The sequence below is a fragment of the Leptosomus discolor genome, chromosome 1 (genome assembly GCF_034619465.1).
Source record: "Leptosomus discolor isolate bLepDis1 chromosome 1, bLepDis1.hap2, whole genome shotgun sequence".
Lineage (NCBI taxonomy): Eukaryota > Metazoa > Chordata > Aves > Leptosomiformes > Leptosomidae > Leptosomus > Leptosomus discolor.
In genome coordinates this window covers 152,861,888-152,887,257 of record NC_141391.1, presented here as the reverse complement: position 1 = coordinate 152,887,257, position 25,370 = coordinate 152,861,888, and the positions used below count along the sequence as shown (strand labels likewise).

The 25,370-nt window shown below is 43.2% G+C and overlaps 1 protein-coding gene across 5 annotated transcripts in view; it reads right to left on the bottom strand.

The window, feature by feature from the left end:
• The window catches only part of BICD1 (BICD cargo adaptor 1), a 180,177-nt gene extending 157,748 nt beyond the window's left edge, over positions 1-22,429 (bottom strand). For all 5 annotated transcript variants that reach the window (XM_086467579.1, XM_086467568.1, XM_086467598.1 and 2 more), the window contains exon 1: positions 22,217-22,429. In XM_086467579.1, the coding sequence (XP_086323705.1) occupies positions 22,217-22,429 (213 nt within the window). The remainder of the gene's footprint in view (positions 1-22,216) is intronic.
• Between the last annotated feature and the right edge of the window lie 2,941 nt (positions 22,430-25,370).

The window sequence follows — 25,370 nt, the reverse complement described above, 5'->3', positions numbered from 1 at the left end:
CACAGCAGGAAAAATGGGCAGATAACACATATGCATCAGCAATTATCTGCTATTTAAATAAGTAGCATGTCTCATGTGATCATTAGAGATAACTTTAAAGGACAGATACAGGGCACTGAAAGTTTGAAAAAGGACACGCCAGACAACTTCATCAGACCAGAGAGGGACAAATGAAGCAAGGCCTAAAACCTGAAAATTTTTGTTTTCTGTTAAGCCCAGTTCTGTTTACAGTCACAGCATGTTTGGTTTCGAGGGCACATTTCTGCACATATGCAGGGAGGGCTATTAATTCTAGCCCCTGAGCTTTGTGATACAGTTGTAACTGAAAAAAAAAAAACAAAACAAAAAAAAACCAAAAAAACAAAACAGAAGCAAAACCAAAAACCCCTCAAAATAACACATACAAAAATCTACATTCCTTTCTTCAAGTCTTTCAAGCTACAAATATATTTTGTATTTTCAAAGAATGACAAGTTGACATTGAGCAGGTGATCTCTTCTCTCAACTTTTGAGAGGCAGAAAAATAAATAAGACAATAAAAAATGTTGAAATACTAACAAGTTTGAGATTAGAAAAAATACCTTCTTACTGATGTTTAGCAAAACCTGCTATAACAGAAATTAAAATAGGATGAATGAGCATTTAATTCATACCTCCAGTATTAGAGGTCCTCGTAGTGCTATTGACATCTTAATCTAAACATTAATTTTGAAGAAAAATTGCTTTTTAGGTTTCTATTAGTTTGATACATGCAGGCAAGTAGTAAAGGATAGGACTAAAGTTTCAAGCTTCACTATAGACTAGTCTAAAACACAGGTTTAATTAATGGAAAAACAAGACAAATCCATAAACTGGTAGTATAATTTCTATAAAGAATAACCTGTCTCACCAACAATTAATTTTTTAATAAAAATAGGTGTTGATATGACTGCAGAAAACATTTTTTTCAGCATATTTTCCATTTAATTAGAGCTACTAGTATAGAGATTTGCAGCTGGACAATAACTCTTAATATTTGTAAGCATCCACCCTTTTTCTTTCACAGAAACCATCATGAATCTAACAGCGTATGCTGCCCTTAAAGGCAAGCAATACATATTTAATACATACAGGTAGAGACAAATGTCTCTACACATAATATAAAGAGTTGAAGCCCAGAAACAAGAGTTCTTTGCGGCTGTAGCAGACTTTTCGTCATGAAGTATCAGTTGATATCTCTTTGAAGACCATCCACAATGAACTGCAAGCTGCATCCAGCTCCTTGTTCAGCCAAGGTGAGATAAGGAACCCTAAACATGAAACTCAAGTCCCTTTGACCAATTCATCCAGCACCTGATGGAATACAAAAGCCTCATCTGTCAGATTAAGGCAGGAAAATACAGAAGGGAAAGTGAAAAGGAACCACTGTTCCATCAAAATATTTAGTTTCATACATTCACTCTCATGGAAGGGGCTATGAATGTTCAAATTAATGCACTGTCTGACAGGGAAATGTCACTAAATTATCAGTTAACAAGCAGGGAAGTTGGTCTCTTTCTGAGCTCTACCACATGTCTGACACCTGGTTAGCCCGTGGGATCAACCAAGACCACAGCAAAAATAAAGGTGCTGTTTTGTGCTGAATTATGAAGTCTTCTTCTCTTCCACTGCCACCTCTCTTCCCCTCAGAAAAGAGAATAGAAAAAGTGACATTTTAGGATTTTGGGCTCAAAGTCTTATGATAGAGCTACCAGTTTAAAAGGAAAAAAAAAAAAAAAAACCCACACTTTTCTAAATGTCACCCCCAACTACTGGCCAATAGATATGAAAGTCACACTGAGTTTCTGAGTCCCGCACACCCTCAGAAAAAAAGGATTCCAGAAGCTCAGTTACCACTTCAGTTATATTTTCACAGCTGAGCTACTAAAAATCATAAAAATGAAGAAAGAACATTGTTTAAGACCTTATTTAACCAAACATGGCTCAGAAGATTCCAATGTCTTTCAGGATGTACCAGCAGAAGCAGCACATTTTCTGCAGCCAAGACAAAGACACATAGCAAAGAGAAGTGCTATTCATGACAAGGCAGCTCCCACAGTCCTACAGCTTGCACACAGAGTATTTCTGACCATATGGGAAATAATACAAAGCCAGATAAATGGCTAAAAATGCAAAATTTTTTCCTAAGATAAGTGCAAGCCACAGCCCTAAAAAGACTCCCCAGGCTGCTCCACAGGAATCCCCCCCAGTTAACCCCTACTGCTCTGGCACTTATCCAGTTGCAAGCAAAATCCAGACCCACCACTCTCCTTGGGTATCCCCAGTTCTCCTCTTACAGGGAAATGGGTCTTGATAGTTCCCGTACTAAGAAAGCAGCACACCTCCTTAAAAGATCCAGGAGCCCAGCACTAAAAAGCAGGCAGCCCCAACAACCTTCCCTGCAAGGGACAGGAAAATTTACAGCCCACTGCATTAGGGTAAACCCATTTTCACCTGCAATAGGAGCCAATGCTCTGGAGTGCTACTCCCTGCCATTGCAGCATCACTGAGGCATGGGGAGGTTAAAGTCCAGCCAAGAAGCAAAGCATACAGCTGGGAGTTACTCTCTCTCATTTCTTTAATGCAAATATGGCAGGATTGTTTATTTATTTGTTTTAACCTCCCTGAAACAACAAAAACCTCCAGAACAAACATAACAGACCCTGAGCCAAAGCACAGCCTTAATCACAGCTCCTGTGCTGTCAGCTGGCCTGTATTGAGCTGGCCCAGCCTTCAGGGACACACAGCTGAACCAGACAGACTGCCTAAAGCTTTCAAAACCAGCTGCTCTACTGTGCATAGCACTGAAAACACAGATCAAAGAAGCAGTTAACCATGTCTGGTGTGAAAACTGAGGCAGGGAAATAGCTCCTTGACTATTGCTTAGGACCAGTCTATAGGTTTTTAATCAGGATCCACACGGCTTGTCTTTTGTAACCACAGGACGTCCCTGCCCCTCGCCACCTACCTCCTTTGCCTTCTCCTTACAACCTATTTTATTTCTCACCTGAACTGTCACTATGCCAAGCCCATAAAAAAGGAATCCCCTGTTTCTCTCTTCCACACAATATTACTAAAACTCTGTGATTAAGGTCTGTAGACTTTCCTTTTCGCATGCTTTTTCCAGAACTGCATTAAGGAGCAATCAGGCAATCAGTAGTGGGCAGTGAGGAATGACGAAGGAAAGATCAATAGGTAAAGGCAGTAATCCTTCATTCTGGTAAATAGCAGCAGGAATATCGTGTATGACTGCAGGCTTAACTAGCTCTGTGCTCTCATGGTGGGACTTCTGGCAGAGTGAGAATACCTGGTCTCTTTGGATGGCCGTAAATTCATTCCTGTAAACCCCAATCATGCAGAAAAACTGGGTCAGCTTGGTTTTCTTCAAATGCTTCAAACCAGCCTCTTATCCTGAGGTGCTCTCTCTAGAAAAAGTGCTGTCAAATTTCAACAGCTCTTTACATATTGCTTCATACAGAAGGTGGGGGACCCGGCCCTAACAGCACACGAATGAATTTATCTCCAGTAAGGCATTCAGCGATGCAGCAGTAGCCACCACCAGATTTCACGTACACATGTAGGCATATTCCCCCAATCATCTCATTGCATGTTTGGCACTAAAAATTGTCACTTTATGCAATACTGAATCCATAAGAATTTTAAATGAGCTGCTTCATGACTGTCTCTATATACCTATAATGAAAGACTTCAACATTCAGAACTTGTTGGGAATGTCTGTGTCATTCATAAATTATGAACAAGATTTCTTTAAGCCAGGGTAATTACCACAGGTATACAGCACTATGCAGAAATGTAATATTTACATAGAAATGCCTTACTAAAATGTTAATATTATAAAGCCTACAATAACCGATTAGATTATTTTGGATAAGAACTTTAGCAGATACGAAACATGGCTTTTTTTGATGCTGACACAAGCAGTCCAATTTACCAACTGTGAATTACAACCATTTTTCTGCTGCTTTCTCATCCTCTGTTGCATACATCACAGAGCATGATTACCTGCACATCTTACGAAGGCTATCATAAAAAATAAAATCTCGCAATGCAGTTCACTCTCATTCACAAGTCACTAAAAATATTTACAGGTAGAAGAAATATTTTATTTACTGCCAAAATAAGGAAATTATGGCCAAAACAAAACAAAAAAATCTGTTGCAGAAGATACAAATCATATTTTAATTTGAAATGAACAATTACTGCAAATTTCTTCCCCCTATGCGTTCTCAAATTACTTCATACTTCTGACACAGAGAGGGTAAAAACCTGCCTACTCTGGTTGACATAGATACGTAGACAAAATCGAGACAGCCTAGGAAATAAAAAAGGCTTCCATTGGAATTGAAAGAAAATACTGCAAGTTATTCTAAATTGTTTTAAGCTCAATTTAGAAACTGTTTCATTTCAGCCAGTTACAGATGCAAGCTTAACTTCTACATTACGGACAAAATTATTGCAATCACAAATACAGCAGTGATTGTTGCAAACAGTAAGATTTCCACATTCATTTCAGATGCCATCTCATTTTGGTTCTTGCTGACATTTATATACTTCTATAAATCACTGTACACAGAGACAGAGAGGACAGGGGAGTTGTTGTTTATTTGTTGTTGTTTGCTTTTGAGGGAAAGAGAACCAACATCCTCCATTCTCTTTCCCTTTGCTGCTGCCAGTTGTGGTTCACAGACCCTGCAGAAGATGTTGGTTTACAAACATGGCAGATACAACACTGTGCAGCTCGGTGGCGAGGATGTACATTTTAGGGGTCCTTCTGTTCCATGAGTCTCCACCTACCCTCTTAATGTTGTCTGTTCCTGTAGGATCAGAAGCCTGCATACACAGAAGTTTCATATTTAGATTACACTTATTACTGGATAAAGTTAAGAGGAAAAATAACAAGCACGGAACACTTCATTAAAGATAAGGTTAAACAAATATTTGGCAATGAGATCATACAAACAAAACCAAATGAATGTACTGTGTTCATCTAACACCTATATCCCAGTTCCAGCTAGTTCAGGCGGTCTTCCACAGGTTTTTAAAGCTAATTCTGCTGGGGACAATCCAGTGTGCAGCCTCCTCTGGTGAGATGCTCCTTTTATAAATCTGATCTCTTGCTTTACTTTCCTTTATTTCATCTTTATGAAAGCAATGAGGGAAATCGAGTGGAGAAGCAAAGATTCTCCAGGGATTTCACATGTACACCTGGAGTTTTGAAGCCAGTTTTAAGAACTCCTTTACTCAAACCACAGCATGGTAGAGGGGGAAGGGACCTCTGGAGGTCATCTGGTCCAAGCCCCTGGTCAAGTATGGTGGCCACCTAGAGCTCTTTACCCAAGACCGTACACTTCTTTGCTAACTTAATATTGCTTTAAAAGGCTTTGCTTCTTTAAGGTTCTTAAAGGAACCTTATCTATTTGAGTCTTTTGGGGGTAAAGTGGATCTCAAAGTGCACATTTGATCTCTGCTTGCTTCTGCAGTCAATGCATTTCAGACATAATCTGCAAAATAATCTTTCATGAACTATATAACATAGAATCTCCTTAGACCCCCTCCAGCTTGCACAACTTAAAATTAGACTTCTTTAGTATTTTCATGACTCTCAATATAGCTATTAGAGAAAAAGACTAGCTATACAGTGTTTCTGGTGGTCTCTTAGTTCAAGTTACGTTGAACGAAGTCTGAAAGATGTACTGCGACATACTAATAGGTCATCAACTAGGGGACTGATGTGTCTACCTTTCCCTCTTACGTCAGAGTTAGAAATTCAGCTGGCAGACCATTTGTTCATTTGGAGTGAGTTTTAAAATATATTGGCTAAATGTTTCAGCTAACATTTGCAAAAAGGCACAATTTGTAGATTAGCCAAGAGGACCAGATTCTGCTCTTATCTGTTCCAGCATAAGAAGCTGCCTCATTTGTAAAAGCTGACACTTGTACTGCTGCCCTTTTCATGCCACACTGCACTTGAGGCAAAAGCCTTCTCACAACTATCATAGAAAAAAAAAATCTCCTTTCTGCAAACAGATCCCAAACCTGAAAATGAGAAAGGAATTTGGCTTTAAACCTCATTAGGATGCATTTCAGCATGGAAGGTCATCAAAGATCAATAACACAAATTTAGACTTAACTATCCAGGGCAAACAAGAAGCAGCAAGTCTTAGCCTGTTTCCTATGGGCCCTTAAAGTCTCACCTTTTCTAATAGCTTAGGATCTGTTGGCTAATTATCACCAAATTCGACTGAAGGATAAAGATTGCAAAGGTTATTAATCTCTCCTGCCAGCTCTGCAAAAAACTGACAGCCTGGGGTAGCTATCTTGACATTAAATTTACAAAAAAGCAGCAAAAATACTGATTTTCCTTTTGAAAAAGTAATATGTAGTCTTTTTATGAAAACAGATGGGTTTACATCCCATAAGAATAACAAAAAAAAAGCAAACTACAAATTGTAGTGCCGGAGCACCGGTTCATTTCTGACTCAGAAAGCAGAGCACTGCCCACTGAGTCACCAGTCCTCCCATCAAAACACTTTATACTTCTGGAAATGTCACAATAACAGTTGCTATTAGAGCTGTGTGACTTAACACTACGAAGGACCAAACTCTTCGCTAGCATAATTCTGTTGATTTCAGCAGAGGTGCAGCAGCAGAGAATTCAGACCATAATTCACAGTGTTGTCATGGAGCTCAATATTTTTATTGAAAAAAAAAACCTCGAAAAAACACTTGCTGCACTTACCTCTGCATACCTTATGAGAACAGATTAAAATTACATTCTGTATTAGTACCAGTGCCTTTGGATGCAGGCCACAACATGATCTTTATAATAACAAACTGGTCACCAGAAAAGATTTTGGTCATGGATAGGTTAAAACCACAAAACTGTAGCATAAACATTATGGTTACCAGAGTAGAAATAGAATAGTGATTGAAAAAAAAAATCCAGAAATTACTATCCTCCTCATTAGCAACAATCTACCAATGCATCCTGACGTTGCTTACTGAGAGCACAGTACTCTAAAACCTTGAACTATGATGAGACGTCCTCAGTCATGCTCATCTTCACCATCATGTCACCAGCTATCAGCTTCCTGAAAAACTCAGGTTTGCATTCAATGAAGGAATAAAGTTTTCATTAGTAGTAAAGAATTTCACAGAATCACAGAATATTAGGGGTTGGAAGGGACCTCGAAAGATCATCTAGTCCAACCCCCCTCCCAGAGCAGGAACACCTAGAGTAGATCACACAGGAACGCGTCCAGGTGGGTTTTGAATGTCTCTAGAGAAGGAGACTCCACAGCCTCTCTGGGCAGCCTGGTCCAGTGCTCTGTCAACCTCACAGTGAAAAAGTTTTTCCTTATATTAATGTGGAACCTAAATTTGGAGGAATAAAGTATCTTTTGGGTACCTAACTTTAAATTTTAGACTCATTAATGCCTTTTTTGGCAGAATTCTGACAAAAGCTACAAAGAAGGTTGTGGAAGAGGTCTCTGAAGGCCTCTACCCTTCAGCTGCCCTGACACAGGGGAACAAGATGGACAGAAGGAGCCTTCAAACCTCGATTAACAGTTTGGACAGGAGGACACATATTACACTGTTCCTTACACTGTACTACCACCACCAGGCTCATCTAAATGGCAACCTGTGGAGCAGATGCCACCCCTCATGCAAAGGAGATGAAGAATGGCTGTTGAAGGACTGTGACATGCCAAAGCAACCAAATGCTTTATCCTGCCTTTAGGCCCAAACTGCCACGTGGGTGAAGGCAGGATTCAGATTCACCTCCATCCCATAAACCACATCTGGAAACAAGAGCCTACTTCTTGCAGTGCAGCAGCTGGATCACCCCAACAGCAGTGCACTGGCACAGCACAGCACAGCTAATCCTGTGTGCTCCGTAAGTGAACCGGGTGCAGAGCAACAGGGGATTGGTGGTTTGCTTTGCACGATTTTGCTTCTTTTCGCCTTATTAAAAACAGTGAGCATTGAAACCCACTCTTAGTGAGAAGGGTCTTTGATCAAACAAGGGTCCATTGCATAAGAGCTCCATGCTGCAACAAAAGATGCACAAACCAGTGAGCCATCCAACGATTTAGTTTTGGGAATTTCCACCACTGCCTACACAAACAAAGCTAAAGGTTTGTGACAGCTGCTTGTGTTTCGATTATCTCTTTCAGGATCTCCAAGTTCAAAACCACATTCTAGAGAAGCAACTGGCAGAAGAAAATTATTTCTAATAGCCCATCCACAGAAGGGGCCCCATTATTATTATTAATTACTCATATTGCCATAGAACCTAATTGTTCCCGCCAAGAATAGAGGCTCACTGTGTTACATTCAATACAAACAGGAGGGCAAGGGCAGGCCTTGCCCCACGGAGCTCGCTCTCTACAAACTTCCAGTCCAAGCTCCACATTAACCATTGCCAACTCTGCAAGAAGCTTTAGTGCTTAACACATCCTCTGAGATTTTAGCCAGCCCGAGCTCCCAAAGAACTGCAAAAGTCACGCCTCAAAGATTTAAATTAAGATTTCCCACATATTCTCATCATAAAGGACATCCCACACGCCAGAGCTCAATACAGTAAAGTGTGTCATTTAACCTTTCCCCATGCAGCAATAGGAACAAGGGGTACTTTGTGGGGTAAGGCTATCCAGAGATGGTAGGAAAGGAGAGACGAGATGCATTCTTCCACAGGGAGAGGCGGCTGGAATTTGGTTTCCCCCGCAATGAACAACCAGATATGGGGAAAGAGCAAATAAAATGAAGCATTTCAAATAGACGTAGGGATAAGTAGATGCTGACGTGAAAATCTCAGTTGGAGCGGAGGAGAGTCATGGTTCAGAAAGGGCTAAGTGGGAAGGAGTAGGAAGACCGTTACAAATGCTCGGATAGCAGCCAGGAGCAGTCAGCTTCCAGAGAGGGCAGAGCAGAAAGGGCAGCTGGGAGTGAGAGATGCTGATGTACTCTGGGATCCCAGGTACTTTCCATGTGCCCTGGGATGACCAGAGTAGGTGAGAAAGGGACCACAAAAGGACGGTAAGGCGAAGGGGGCAGTTCCACAGAGGCCAGGATGCAGGCGAAGAGCTGCTGATGGTCTCTAACAGTTCACCACTGAAAAGCTGCCAAATAATGAATTAAGAAACCAAAGAGGTTTCCCTAAGTTTTTAATCCTCATGTTCCCTTAAATTTTGATTTTGTTACAGTAGCAAAACTACGAGCAACACCATTCCTAAATGGCCTTACTGCTCACGCTGGCCCCAGTGGAACATGCTGCCAGTGCACACTCTGGTCAGTAAATACAAGGTAGTTGATTGCTTCGGCTTTCTGGTTGATCGGATTTTAAAAATGGAAGTATCTTTGGAAGATAAATGATTGGACTAGATCTGAGAAAAATCTGTGTTTTCTTTGTGATTTAGCCATAGATTCTCTATGAAATGATGGCTGAACATCCTATCCCTCCACAGCTTCTGGGCCTTTATTACTCATCTGTAAATTCTCTTTATTATTCCTTAACAGCAAATCCCTGACAAGGTTGTCTATTTCCACTGTAAAATCTCTAACCTTTTATTTATATGTCTGAAACTCATTGTGCCAGGCATCGCAGAATCCCCAGGTACTACTGTTATGCAATAAACAACAATTTATCCCACCCTGCTGAGACCTAGTGGGCAAAGCAGCAGCTCATGAAACAAGCAGTATTTTGATTTTTCAGAATGTTTCTGCCTTAACGGAGTGCAGCCTGTTCTTTCACAGGGTTACAAAGAACCAGACCTGCTTACTAACAAAATTACTTTTTGAAAACTACAAGCTGTTTTATGCTGATGCTTTCACTACTATTGTATACATGCGACACCTGTCAGACACATACTAGTGGTGGTTACTCTAGTGAATCTTATTTCACCAGAAGCTCTTCCTGCTAAAGACCCTGACCAATGCCAATGACCGTTGAGGCTGGATGCGGTACCCATCGCTCTGGCAGCAGCCAAGGTCACGCTGACTCACTCCCTCTGGCTTTTCCCTCACATCCATCCAGTGCCAGTGCTCTGGTAAGTGCTCGACTATTCATTACGCTGTCACTTACAAAGCTGCAATTCCTTTCTCCACAGACAGTACAAAGCACTGGACTGCAAGCTCCTAAAAATGTTGCTTATCAGATTTTGGACTGCTTTTCAAGCAGTAGATTACTTTCTGCTAAAAAAAAATAAGTGATAAAAGACTTGAAACAGAGGCTTCTCACTCTTAACCAGAGCTTTCCTAAGGGAACAGCTGACCTGAGGAACCTGGCAGGAGAAGAGTCTCTGCCACAGTGTTTTGGGGCAATATTCAGGATCCCCTCTTCCAAACCCACTTCTTCAGAGTGGAATAATTAACAAGCAGATCCTTGGGTAACAGCAAAAAAGCAGCAACTGTCAGTACCCAGCCTAGCTTCAGCTGTGGGTCCCTAACTCAAGTTCTCACCAGTGAAGCAAGCAGGAGTCACATTTCAAGATGAATCTTGCATTTAAGAGATCTCACAGGATAGAAAATGTACATAGCATGGTCTTCAACTGCAACTCTTCCTGTTATACCCAGGGAAAGGGTTCTTTATAACCAAACATGGCTTATATGCTCATCAGTGTAATCTGCTACAAAAGGAAATTCAACAGCCATAAAACGTGCAGGACTAAACGTCTCTAACATCAGCCCAAGGAACTGTGAATAAAGTACTTTTCAAACACCAAGTGCTAAAGCTCTACTCAAGGTGTCACTGCATTTTCTGTTCTTGAATAAATAACTCTCCACAAGCAACACAGAAAATACTTGAAATCACAAATCATGAAGTCATGTTAAACAGATTACAGCAAAAATGTTTAAAGCCAGGAGCCTAAATGAGTATCCCAAAATCTACGTATAGTCACCGAGACAAGCGTGATCTGTAATTTCTAAGTATGTGGGCAAAAAGTAGTCATACATGTTTCAATACAAGGTTGCTCAGGCTGCTTAATAAAGCAAACCCAGTGTTTTCCATGATACCTAAAATACAGACTTTAAGGTCCAAATTTCCAGGTATCTAAATTTGATAATTCAGTTCTATCACTTTAGTATGGATTTTATTTTAGGAATAGTAAGCATCTAAGGATATATAGCATCACTGTAACTTCAAATTCAGTACATTTGGAAAAAAATGTTATCGCTCAACTGTGTTGTTCCAGATTTGCTACTATTTTTACACAGCTGAGCTTACAGCATCTTAAGTGAAAGTTTTGTTATTATCAGATGGCAACCACCAACCCTTAATTGGCAGAAAAAAAAATTTACCTAATACCCAAGAAATGGAATTACCCAAACTAATGCACTCCTAACCAGACATCACGTGCCTCCATCTCCCATATCGGTGTACATAGACAATTATATTCCATCTACCTATTGTGTCTCCTATATACAGTTACATATCATACACTTTATCTCACAGAGGAGTCCTTGTTACCATATCCTCACATTTTACTTCAAAATTTGTCACCAAGGATCCAGATTTATGACTGAGATTTTACGGATTAGTAATCGATCTAGGGAACATTTTTATTTTACTGTAGACGGACAATACACGTCAGCTGAAAAATCTTTCCTTCAGGTGTCTACTTACCCTCACCCTTACCCATTTGGGGCTAGCAAACTGCATGCACACGATCAGTTACTGAAACTCAGCAGATTTATGACAATTCATTAAGCTGCAAGAATAAGATCACATGTTTGAGAACCAGTAATTATAGTTATGCCAGTTGTCCCTTCTTTGGTGGGAAGAAATCTGAATTCTCAGTTTAACACACATTTTATCACTTACATCTTGATGACAGTGCTGTTTGCCAGCAGGTGGTGGGCACAGACTCAACAATTAAATCATTGCCCGGTTTCATCTTTAACTTACCCATGTAGCCAGGATTTCAATGTTGGTCAAGTCATACCTGCTATAAATGACCCTGAGGTGCAATTCTGAATATAGGGTATATTGTTAGAGAAAGTATTCTTCACACAAGATGCTTAAACAAAAACTTTCCTAACTGTTCGTAGGTGACAATCACACGCAGTTATCAAAGAAAGAAAGGACTAAATGCAAATGTTCCCCTCAACTAAACTTAGACAAGCTCTGCATGTTTGCCATTGCTGTGCAGACACTAGGAATTATCCAGAACAGTGCAACCTTTTAATGCTTTGTAAAAATTCTGTGAGGTATTCAACGTATGAGAAAAACTTTTCTCACCCACCTAAAAAAAAAAAACCAACTTCTCTTTATTAATGCTATGCATTATACAAACTACAGGCTACTGAGAGCACATTTTTAATAAGAGGAAGCATAGATTCAAGTTGGACAATAGTTGTTAAGTATCCTGGATTAGACATCAAATTGAGAACCAGAAGCTAAGCCTACACACACAGTTTAACCCAATTGTGAACTCCCCATGTACCCCCATACCAAATGCTCTAGTTCTCTTAAAACTCAAATGCCAAAAGGTTGAGAGCTCTGCCTTGCTGGAAATAAGGGGCCAGGATTCAGTGCACTTTGATGTTCTGCATTTTGTCCTGGGGAGGTGAGTAGTCAAGACTCCAGTCCTGCGCAAGACTAAATCCAAATCATGCTGTGTTCATGTTTGGCCGACAGCCAAGCTTTTATAAATGAGTTATTTCACCAAGCCACATGTTCCCTTTGCTTGATCCAAATTCCTATCTTTATACTTAGAGGCTTGCTGATCCTTTTCCATCTTCCTATCTGAGCTTTACAACTACTAGGAGCTGGTTTTCCTCCTCTAAGTATCCAAAACATGTTAAAACTGAAACTGTTAACAACTTCCAGCTTCCCTCCATGGATGTAGCCATTAGTCAGTGATGACAAACAGCACTTCACAGTTCAGTCTCAGTACACCGACATTTAAATCCATCCAGAGTGACTAGGGGAACCAAGGAAAGGCTGTCTGGTGCGGATAAACTTCCCAGAGTTCATACAGGCTGCATGGCATTGCCCCTGCTAACTGTGTCTCACCTGTGAGCTCTGAGATCACAAAATTAAAAATACACAAATACAGACAAAGAAAAAGAACAGGAAGGGAAGATGAAGTTTATATGATTTAGTTCAAATGTCCCCAGAAGTGATTGACTGCAGTAAAAGGTGACTAACTCTGGTAACTGAGGACGTCTCTTACACTTCTTGGTTAAGCACAGTGCTGTAAATATTACTGCTAGCACTGGAAAACTACTTTCCATGTAGATGGATTTAACACAGCTGTGCAGCACAGAAGCAAATTAGGTGTGAATCAGAGGAGCAAGGGCGATGGAGAGGGTACAGCAGGACTGTGTGGATAATGGGCCTCACTCCCAGCGCTGATCACAAGGACTGAGTGCATTATCTAACCTCACTGGGCATCAATTTTCCTGTCAGGTTAAATAAACAAACAACCCCAGAAACCAGACAATAATTTAAAGAAAATACTTCTTTTTTGCAAAACCTTATGAAAAGGTGTCTTCTTCCTGTGCACACATGCAGCCAACCCCATTTTAAAGCTGCCTTAAAAGCAGCCTTTAATGATGAGGCTGCTACAAAGCACAGCTGATGAATCCTCTGCTGTTTCATTTTTCTGTGTTATAACAACATTTCTAAGTATTTCTAGGATTCCCTCATGTCATTGCAATATCTGAGCACAGTATAGAAGTCTAGTCTGCCACAAATGTCCAGATTTCTTACATTCACACAATGACGAGAAAGGTCTTTAATACAAAAAATCCATCACCATGTCTTACAGAGCACCAAATCAACACTAATTAAGATGTAGGGCAAAGGCTGAAAAAAAAAAAAGAAGATTAAAAAGTACATAAACCATCATAGACAGGAGACAAATGCTGTACAAGAATGAGAGGCAGAAAATGATGGGCTGCAGAGAGGGAGGAACGACAAAGAGAGATGCAGAAAATGGGAGTGGACCAATTTCAGTCTTAGTGAAAGCCTTTTGGTGTTCATAGTTTCCATACATCTGTCCCAAAACCATAGATTTAGGACAGTGGCCTGCTTTTTGTTTTACCTATTAAGTTAATTAAACTTCGATAGTGAAAGAAATTCAGAAACACAAATATTACAATCCTGAAATTATTTTTAATACTACCCTTGGCAGAGAGGGTAGAGTCCCCATTAAAACACTTACCTAGAATCTGGCTTAATTTCTTCCTGCTTGTTTCAGCGTTAGGCACCTGTCCTTGCTGAGATGCATTTTTCGTCTTCCAACTAGTCCTAACTACTTCCATCTGTAGCTGGTCTGTATTCATGGACTGCTTTCACAATGCAGTATGAAAAATTGCTGGTTTCTCCTCATAATCATCAGCTGCTAGTGATGCAAGTGGGTAAAGGGACAAAGGGCACATTCATGTCTCTACATGCTGTATCAACCCCTCTAAATTAGGAAAATACCTTCTCTCCTAGCCCATAAAATAAAGCGTTGTTGAGTTCACAGGGAAATCAGGAAAGAAGAGGGCTATGAAAGTCACGCCACAAATGTAAGACAGTTCAGTAGAAATGAATGCATGCTTTTCAGTCTCTGCCTTTGTAAATTAAAATCATCCCAAAGAAAAAATGTACAATACAGAATTGTACTGAATAAAACATTACCCCCTCAGGTATCGGACGAATATGGACAGGAAATCCATAGCAAAGGCAACTGTGCAGGAATGCCCTACAAAGTAGCAGAGCAATGAGGGATGTGGGAACAAGCAGTGAATCAGGTTTTATTCCCATTGTCCATATGCTGAGCAAAACACCAATGCAAAATCATGAAAGAAAATGAGGTGCTGAAGAATGAACATAACAGCTCATTGGAAAAACTGAGAGGTTGTTCAGGAAAAAAGCTCTTTTTATAGAAACCCTCAATACAGCCAGAAAAAACGTGAGATCTTGCATCTATTTTCCTCCACCTGCCAATTCTATAAGGTATACAAAAGTTGCCCAGGTGCAAATTTACCCTATCCATCTGACTTTGAGAATGCTCCTCATTTTACCATGATGAATGTTCACAAATTACTGGTTTATGCTAAATCTTATTTTCTCCACCACTGTTTTGCCCCTAGTTGCACTTTCAGTAAAGCCAGGTGTTCGATCTGACTGCTGTTGTGCAGACAGACTGCATGCACACCCCTTAGAAAGAAAATCCACAATGCAACAGAGAAGGGAAAGAAAAAACATTTCACCTAAAGGAAGGTGAAAAGATGGTAGCAAATTATTTTTTTAATCCATTTCAAAAGGCCTAATTCTAAACAGATGTCGGCCTTTAGATTAAAATCTCTTCAGTGAGCCCTAATTTTACATTCTCAAACCTTAGAGAGGAAGTACTTCACAGTAATAATGCCTAGCTCACCCATTAACACCTCAATCAGTCATTCTAGATGTGGTACAAATCCAGTATTTTCTAGAAAAATCTATGGAAAATTAACTTTTCTGTTACATAAAATCCAGTTGCAACTTCCAGTTATCTCTGAGGAATTCAACCCAGATGACCAATTCAATCAGAATCCCTCAGATTAGAGAGAGATTTCTTAGATTTCTTAGATGAAAGAGTGAAAGTAAGAAAATAATTCAACTATTGACGGAAAACAAGTTGAAACCTATTTAGATTTATTTTAGGAGTATGTGAGCCCCCAGTGTCTAAAGCTGACTATCATTGTTGAAGTGTTGGCTATTTCATGAAAATGAAATCACATGTTTATCTGTACTGGCTCATATGGATGCAATGCAATTACTGAGAGCAACTGGTGGTACAGGTCTCTGGAAGGAAAAAAAAAAAGGGTTCATCCACATTTTTGTTTACATGCTGTCAAAGCTCCAACAATAGCCCTAATTTCCCCTAAGATGATTTCAGCAGCTTATGTTTTCTGTAGGCTAATGCACAGGATTCATTTCCTCTTAGAGGAAGCAATCCTGCCATAATTTGATAAGCATCTCTTTTAACATCAGTACCTGTTTAAGCAGTCCATCCCGTCCCCCTCTTTCCTCAGCATTCATTCCTATCCTCACGCTGACTTCTTGGCAATACAGGTAAAACAGTTTACAGGAACGTATTGTGAACCAGATCATGTAACCAATCTGGGTTACAGATAGCATACACCCCCTCCTCGGTTATTTTTAACTGAGGTCAGTTTTCTACCCTGGTGTGACAGTATAAACAGTTGCAGAACTGAGAGTCAGAACAGGGGCAAGAATGACAAAGTGAGATGCAGGGTTGTCTTGCTGAGAGATGAGCACATCAAACTACATCCTTAGTAACCCCAGGTCAATGCAGGCTTAATGACAAGCAAGAGAAAATGAAATTCAAGCATGACGTGAGGCTATGGCTCTGCTACTGGTCACTGTTTCCAGGCAGCATGCTGTTGTATATTGGGTAACTCACAGCAAGCTGCTACTGGAATTTAACCGGGCACAGTGGGCACCCTCAGGGACCTTGCATTGTTCAAGGCCCCTTGCTGTCTACCTCCTTTCTTATCTAGTCCAACCTCCTGCTCACAGCAGGGTCGATTCTGAGCTCAGACCAGGTTCCTTAGGGCTATATCCAGCTGGGGCTTGAAAACCTCCATGGAAGGAGGCTGCACAACCTCTCTGGGCAACCTGTGGCACTGCCTGTCCTCATGGGTAAACAGTTCTACCTTAAATCCAGTCTGAACCTCTCTAGTTTTAATTTACGTCTGTTGTCTCTTGTCTTCTCACCATTCACCCCTGTGAAGAGCCTGGCTCTGCCTTCTCAATAGCCTCTTTGTAGGTATAGGCAGGCTGCTGCTGAGTCCCCCACAGCCTTCTCTTTTCCAGGCTGAACAAGCTCAGCCTCTCCTCACAGGGCAAGTGCTTCAGCTCTTGACCATCTTGGTGCTCCTCTGCTGAACTCTGTCCAGTTTATCCATGTCTTTCTTGTAGTAGGGGAGCCCAAAACTGGATGCTGTTTTCTAGATGGGGTCTAGCAAGTGCCAATTTGAAAGTGATAGTCACTTCTCTCAACCTACCAGCTACGCCTCTAACAACAGCCTGGGACGCTGTTGGCCTTTTCAATGTCAGGGCACACTGCTGGCCCATGTTCAGCTTGCTGTCCTCCAGGATCACCAAAGCCTTTGCCACAGACCTGATCCCCAGCCAGTCAGTCCCCAGCCTGTAACAACTGAACAAAAGATTTGGAAGCTGCTGCTTGATTTTGCTAAGGAATTCCTTATAAGCACACCTCCCCAAATGAACTGCTCTTCCATTAGCAGTATATGCCTTAGAGACAGAGGTAATGTTGCCTGGGTTCTGGAGGAGACAACACTGCAGAGAGCATCTGAGTACCATCCCTCCAGCAGGTCTGCAGTTCACTCACCCTTGCCCTGTCCTCATCTTTGAGCCAGGTTCTAGGTAGCATGGCCTTTCCACATGACACGAAGGACAAAGTGTTGAAATCAGGATGAAATGCTGAAAATGTTCAGCCTCATCCAGCACAAGCCCACAGACGCTGTCACTGTAAGGAGGTGTAAAGATACACTGAGATGGCCTCAGTTCACAGCTCCCAAGTTATATATTTGGGACACATTCATCTTTGGGGAGAATTCAGAACATCTCATTGAGATTTATGAGCTTCAGACTTTTGTAAGCATCCTGTGATGCAGACAGGTATGTAGAGCAATCCCTATTTAACAGGGCTGTATTTGGGATAGGGAGTCTCCTCCTCTTCCGTCCTTTTTGGATCCAGAGAAGTCTCACCAACTGTACATTTCAAAGATTGAAGAGGCAGAGGTGACTCCAGCAGCAGGTGTGTGAGATGCTTCGGAGAACAGGGTGGGGGCTGGAGGGACAGCACAGTGTCAGAAGACAGGGGAGAAGGGGTTTAAAGTAAAGCAAAAACCAAACTGTATCTTCGACTTGGAAGTCAGATAGCCAGCACTACGTGTAATACAGCAGAAGAGTTTGTCTCCGCAGAATGAAATACATAAAAGTCAAGAAGCCAAGTGAGATACAGCCTAAATTAGTCAGTCATAGAGGGAGTCAGGGAGAGGGACTTGAGGATCTACTTGGCTGCTGTGTTCATGATTTGATTCACAAATAGAAATCTCTGCTTAGGATTTCCCAGGCCTAAATGTCTTGCAGAGCTGGACACCAGAGCTGCCTTCCATACCCATTTTATCATGACTGGATGTGACTGACATTTCTCTCCTTTAAAAACATTAGAGGCCACCAGTGCACAGTAACTAAACACAGAGTCACAGAACAGTTGAGGTTGGAAGGGACCTCTTGAGATCATCTCAGCCATTCCCCCTGATCAAGCAGGGGCAGCTACAGCAGATAGCCCAGATGAGAAGATCAATATGAAGCCATTTTACACTTGATTAAAAGAATGAAAACTACTAACAAACATCCTTACAGCAAATGCAATGTGAACATGTAAGACAGCAGACACTAAAACCACTGGAAAATGTTTTCCATAAATATGCTTGTAATCAAGCTCCCAAGTGTTAATTGAACTCCCACTGTCAGCAAGACAGTGAAAACAGGCTACCTTCAATCCCAGGACTATTAGCAATGAGTCTTATTCTCTGCATTCTTATGGACTGCAGGTTAAAAGGCACATCTGCTAAAGTGACTTTCTGAACAGGGCCCCTAAAACTGTAGTGTTTTACTGAAGGCCCAAAATTCCACTAGTTTGAGATGTAACTGAGTGAGGCACAGAAACATCATTTAAAGACTGAAAAAAACACCCTAGGAAAATTAACAAAGCTCTAAAAACATTAATGTTTACTTTAACACTACGGTCTTGCCTAGCATCAGGACCACAAGTACTCCATCTCATCACACTGAAAGCTGTTAGAGTCAACAAAACAAAGTATACCTTTTCACATTCCTACCATTCAGTTCATTTTTGAAAATGTGAGGTTGGTAGCTGATAGATGTCTCAAGTCTTTCCTGGACAGCTTACATGTGTAGTAACTGCTCTAGCTTGGAAGAAAAAGTCCTTATTAGGTCACTGATTAAAACTTCAAAGTTTTTGTAATGTAAATCAATCTCATAGCCCAAAACATCAATGTCTTAGGCTAAAGCAGAGACCTCTGAATACAGCACAAGAAACATCAGAGGTTACGAAAACAATTCATATTGCATGGTGGATAGCATATATCCTGTATAAAAGTATTAATATTTAATGTAATGTATTGCAATTTGCTTTTACTTCAACATCCTATAATGGCCTTACTTTCCCGTCTCACTCTCCAATGATGGAAATTATCATATAGCTGAGGCTCTGTATTGCAATCTATATGGAAAATGTCCTGCTGAAGTTCACTGGAGTTTTGAATTGCCAAGGAGCATGGGAGAAGACTTCAGATCACAGAGTGCTAAGCCATGACTGAGTAGTTAAAGATGGGCAGCTCTGTTTGCTGAGCAATAAATACAATGAGCTCCTAACAACAGAACAGAAGAACTTAATAATGAAAGTTAAAAAAATGAAGACTTGCCTCAACAGAATTCAACCCCAGTAACGGAATCTATTCCGAGAAGGTCCACAGAAGGAGAGGTAATGGTCCTAAGCATAATCCTGCCTACACTCTTGCACCTACTGTTCCTCATGAGTGGATAAACTATTCGTTTCAGCACAAACCTAAGGCCAAATTTCCATACCCCAGTATGACTTCAGAGAGGCTGCAGATGTAGCAAGGTAAGAGCAGAAGCACAGATCCCCGCTGACACACCGGGAGCCTTCCAGCTCCCGTTAGTCAGTCACGGCGTTTTGCTGTCCCACCATGCAGACCATACCCGGGCTGTTGTCCAGCACATCCTCTCCAGGGCCTGCTGCAGCAGGTACACAAAGACCCTCCCCCACACATTTTGGATGGAGCCTTAATGAAAAAGCTGTCTTTGGATGACTTCTGCCACTTTGAGAGCTTCTGACAGAACCCTACAGCCCCAAAATCTACGTCCCCAAAGTTTCCATAAGACAGCTTGCCCAAACCATCGGAATTCTGCCTTGCTAGTGTCATCAGAGGCATCATTTGCTCTTGTCTCATAGTTATGAGTCTGATCTGTACTGAGGGAACAGTCAGAATGGAAGTGGTAACAGAGGAGCTAGAAAACAGATTACAGCAACAGGAAGGGATATGAGCAAATTCTCCTTTGCAAGGCTCCATGTGCAGTAAGAATCAGTGTGGTTTCTCCATTAAAGGTTAGAAGCAAGAAAAAATATTCCATGCAGCCTAGGTAGGGTTTGGAAATACCCAACCTGCAGCTAAGGACAGCTCTGGAATTGAAAGCTCCAGGCCTTGACTAGAAACTGGAGAGGCTCCACTCTTGCTTGGCATCAGGCAAGATGCTAGATTTCTCCTCTTCCTCTGTCCATGGATATCCTCAGTTTCCGTGCTGTGGTCGGCATGGCATGAAGGCACAGGCCCCACGAGAGTCATGCTGGGTTGCAGTGCATGCAATCCCACTGACTTCAAGGGGGGTGGGGGGGGTGGTAAACAGGAAGGGAATCTGTGCCCATCTTTGATTTCAGTTAATCGCGTTGCCTAATCCCTCTAGTTTAAGAATTCCTTGCACTATCCCTTCTATCTGTGGCCATGCGCACCCATGTGTCATCCTGATTTCTGATCAGTCTTCTTTTGCACGTTATTATGACATTATAACAGCCAGCTGCAGCTCTGCTTATCTCCTTTTTTTTTCCTTTCCACCCTAGAAATTGTGTTGTGCTTTTCCCCCTTAATTCTGTGCCCCTACTACTGCCAGGTCATTTCAAATAGCACTGCCTTCACGCCAGTGCAAGTTAAGTTATGTATCTCTATCCCGCAACCTGTGATTACTGGTTAAAAAGTCCTGAGCCTACCGCATAGGCTCAGGGGGGATGGGGAGGCAGAGATCAAGTTTAAGGAGATCAATAGGTTTTTCTGAAAAACATCTTTATTCTTCTTATTGAAAAGATAATTTTCTCAACTCTTCTGGAGACTGAACCAAGTCTGTAGCATAACTCATTTACCTGCAAGTAAAATGAAACCTTTATTTTATTAAAAATACTTCTAAAAGTGCACCAGTTAATATTCCAAGGAATATATTCATATATAATCTAAGTTTATTAATTGCCTTCCGTCAATATGGAATACGTTCGTGATTTCTAAGCAAACAGAATTTCTGCACATTATATACAGCAATGTATTTTTGTAGAACAAAAAGATACCTTTTAAATTTGTGAGACTATCTGTTTGATACTTTATCTTCTCTTTATGAAATATACACTTAGTTACATTCTAAGATAGTATAAAAATACCACAAAATGTAGAGATTTCAGTGCTGCATATGTGTGTACCCACACCCCTTCCGTAGCTCCCGTGTATGTGCACTGTATCAATCTCAAGTTACTTCCCTTAACGATGAACATAGGAAGAGCAATGATTTTTCAGAGTCACATTTAGCAAAGCTGAAAGAGAAGGTGTAGCACTCGCCTACTTTATACTTTGGATGTTACCAAAACACATTTAAAAGGCAAACCAAGCCCACCTCTCCAGTCAAATATTTCACCCTTTCAGCATGACGCAGAAGTTTAATTTCCACTGATGGGGGGTGACTGCGAGACTACTGCATGGCTACTTCGCCCCCCTTTAATGGCAGCGATTCCCCTCACCGGCAGAATAAAGCAGGTCTATAAATAACTTCAAAAGGAATTGTCTCTCTCCTCACGCACTGCAGACAACTGTTTACATAGATCCCGCGTCCTTACATAGTGGGTTGGCTCAGCTCTCATCCTAGCCGCTGCTTAATTTCCTCTTCCTAAAAAAGCCTTGGACGATGCAGGTGCGACTGGAGGCACCCTCCACCGCCGCAAACGCCCGCTACCAGAAGTTGGGGGTCCCGGCGGCAGGGGCTGGACCGCGGTCCCGGCTCCGGGGAAATTTCCCAGGGCAGGGGGGTTGCCGTCTTGTGTAATCCATCCTTAAGCTCCACGGTCCCGGCTGATCCGCCGGGAAACCCCTCCTCCCCACGCCGCGAATCCCTGCAGCCACTCCAGGGCCCGGAACATCCCTGCTCGCCCACCCGCAGGGGGGTGGCCCGGGGCTCCGGGGAGGGACACGCGTGGGGCGCTCCCGCACCTCCCCGCACCCGGCGGGGCTGCGCGCCCCTGCGAGGAGCGGGGCGGCGGGGAAAAGACAAAAGCCCGGGCTCGCTCACCTCCTTCAGCTGCTCCAGCTCCTGCTTGAGGCCGTCATACTCCGCCTCCAGCTCGTCGTACTGCTGCTTGAGGGTGAGCTTCTCTTCCAGCACCACCAGCCCATACTCCGCCGCCTGGATCTTCTCGTGGGTCGTCTCGGAGAGCTCCCGGGTCAGCCGCTCGATCTCGCTCTTGTAATGGTCCGCGCCCTGCAGCACCTCCTCCGCAGCCATAGCCCCGCCGGCACTGCCGCGCCGCCGCGCCGCCGCGCCGCCGAGGCAGCCAGGGGGCGGGCGCGGCCGGGGGGCGGCACCGGCACCGGCACCGCCGCCGCCGGCCTGGGGATGGGGACGACGGGGATGGGGGCCGGGGCCGCCTGCGGCAGCCGCCGCCGAGCGCGGAGGCGCGCCGCCCCGCCGCAACCGCGGACCGCCCCCCCCCCCCCCCCCCCCCCCCCCGGCCCCGGCCGCCCGGGAGGCGGCGAGGCCGCGCTCGCCTCCCCCGGCCCTGCAGCGGCCCCGGCTGCCGGCGGCGGGGGCGCCTGGGCCGGGAGGACGTGCCCCCCGCCCCCTGCTGCCCGGGGAGGCGGCGGCGCGCTGGAGGCCGGGGCGGCGAGTGGGGCGGCCGGGAGCCCGCGTTGGTGCGGCGGCTCCCGGGGAGATGCTGCCGCTGGCAGCCGCCTCTTCCCAGGGAGCCGGCACCTCCGCCTCCCTTCCGCACAGTCCCTCCCCTGCGCTCTTTAAGATGACAGCGTCCTCAGGTTCGGCATTCCCCGCCGGGGAAGAGCATCACAACGCGGGGGCACGGGCAGAGGCGCCCCCCGCGGAGCGGCGGCTGCTGCCGGAGCCCGGCTCGCCTGGCGCCGGGATGTCGTCGTGTGCGGGGCTGCGTGGGTGTGCGGGGCTGCTTCCGAAACCTGCCCCGTCCTCCGCCCCCCCCGCCCGCCCCCCGCGCTGCTGGCGGCGGAGCGGGGCTGGGCAGCCCCCCTGCGATTTTAGCGCCTCTTGGTTTTCCTCAAAACGTTGCAGCCACCTTAGCGGCGGTGCTGGGTAAAATACCTTGGGAGATGGGGCCCAGTAAACTGCGGGAGCAGCCTCAAGTATTCCCCCTGCCACCTCGGGAAACCGGGAAGGAAAAGCTGCCGGCTCCCTTCCCCCGGGAGCGCACATGGGAACGGGCAAGGAAACCTGGACGTGAAACAGCGGCGGCATCGGGGCATGGAGCTAAGGCCACGCTTCGTGACCGTTCGTGCAAGATCTCTGCGCTACTGGTTAGACAGCAGGACACAACCGATTCCGATCAGATGCGGTCACACCATTGTTTCTCTGTCAAATTAACCGGAGGACCTGATGCATAGATTATGTCAGTTTTATGCTGGCTGCAGAAAGACAGATGCTACTTGTCCAGCATAAAATTTGAGTGGTGCAGACAGACAATAACTGATCTCACACAAAGCCTGCCAGTAAAAAGTTAACACACCGGATTAGGGGCATTTTACATGTTTGAACTGGAAGACTGAGTTCATCCTGGATCGATGTCATAATGTCCCATGTCACAGCCTATTTTGTTTGGTACTGGGAGTCTCAAAACCAAATTTACTGTTTCTTCAAACTATGGCCTGCAAACAGAGACCTGATCCTATTGATATTGACCAAGTTTTGCTGTAAGTACTAGCAGGATCGGGTTTTCATGCTTTACAAATATCTTTTCTTTTTTTCCTCTCTAACATACTAGCAAAATTAAGTCTTTAAAGTTTAACAATTGAGCTAGAATTTCCAGGAAAAGTAAGTTTTTTCTAAAAAAGGAAGTTACATGTAGAAGATGGGTATCACTGCCCACCAATGCAGCACTGTATTGGAATCAAATACATGGATTCCCTTTCTTGCTGACTTGTTAATGCAGTTTTAAACAAGCCACATACCCTTTCTACCTCAGCTTCCCCATGTCAAAGAAAGAGGTAAAAATGTTTAGACTCCTCAGCAAAGTGCATGGAGATCGGCAAATGGAAGCACTAACACTAGCTATACAATATATGCATACAGTATATAACATATAGCTATTTTATAAATATACATGCATGCATACATAACTAACACATTGTAATTTAGCCGGCGTAAACCCTTTTCCTCATTGCCTTCAGAACATAAATGGAAGAAGCCAGCAAAGTAATAGATGTTCTGTCAGTTTTGTAGCTTGAAAGCAGCTTCCAAAAATGCACATTTTTAATAAAATCTACTGTAGAAGCAAGCATGAATATTAATAGGAAAGAAACAAGTGTGAATATTAATAGGTGAGGCGAGTGAGTGGCTCTCATCGATGACTGAATGCCAAAACAGAGAGGAAGACACCAGTACTCCAACTGGAATTCCAGCTGTACACAGATGATTAAGGGGGTGGAACATCTCCCTTATGATGAAAGGCTGAGGGAGCTCGGTCTCTTTAGCTTGGAGAAGAGGAGACTGAGGGGTGACCTCATTAATGTTTATAAATACGTAAAGGGCGAGGGTCAGGAGGATGGAGCCAGGCTCTTCTTGGTGATGTCCAATGATAGGACAAGGGGCAATGGGTACAAGATGGAGCACAGGAGGTTCCACACTAACATAAGGAAAAACCTTTTCACTGTGAGGGTGACAGAGCACTGGAACAGGCTGCCCAGAGAGGTTGTGGAGTCTCTTTCTCTGGAAACATTCAAAACCTACCTGGATGTGTTCCTGTGTGATCTACTCTAGGTGGTCCTGCTCTGGCGAGGGGATTGGACTAGATGATCTTTCAAGGTCCCTTCCAACCCCTAACATTCTGTGATTCTGTGATTCTGGATCCTTTTCTTAAAAGAGGATGAAAGATTCCTCAAATCAAAAGGAAAAAAAAAAAAAAAAAACGAAACCCAAACCGGGAGCAAAATGTTGTCTCAAGAGCTTTTATGAGTTCTAGTCTAGCTGTCTTCCTCAGCTTTTGACCTAGGCCACTATGCAAGCAAGACTTTCATGAACATTCATTCAGGAATGGATTGGAAAACAAATAGCTTAAATGCTGAAAATGATCAGTTGGGTCAAGGACAGCGTGGAAACTGGCTGAAGCAGCCAGATGCCTATAGCTAATCTAGCCTTGCTGTAACTCCACCTAACATCATTTAGTTGACAATCTCACTCACAACCCAAGGGCATCCTCACCACA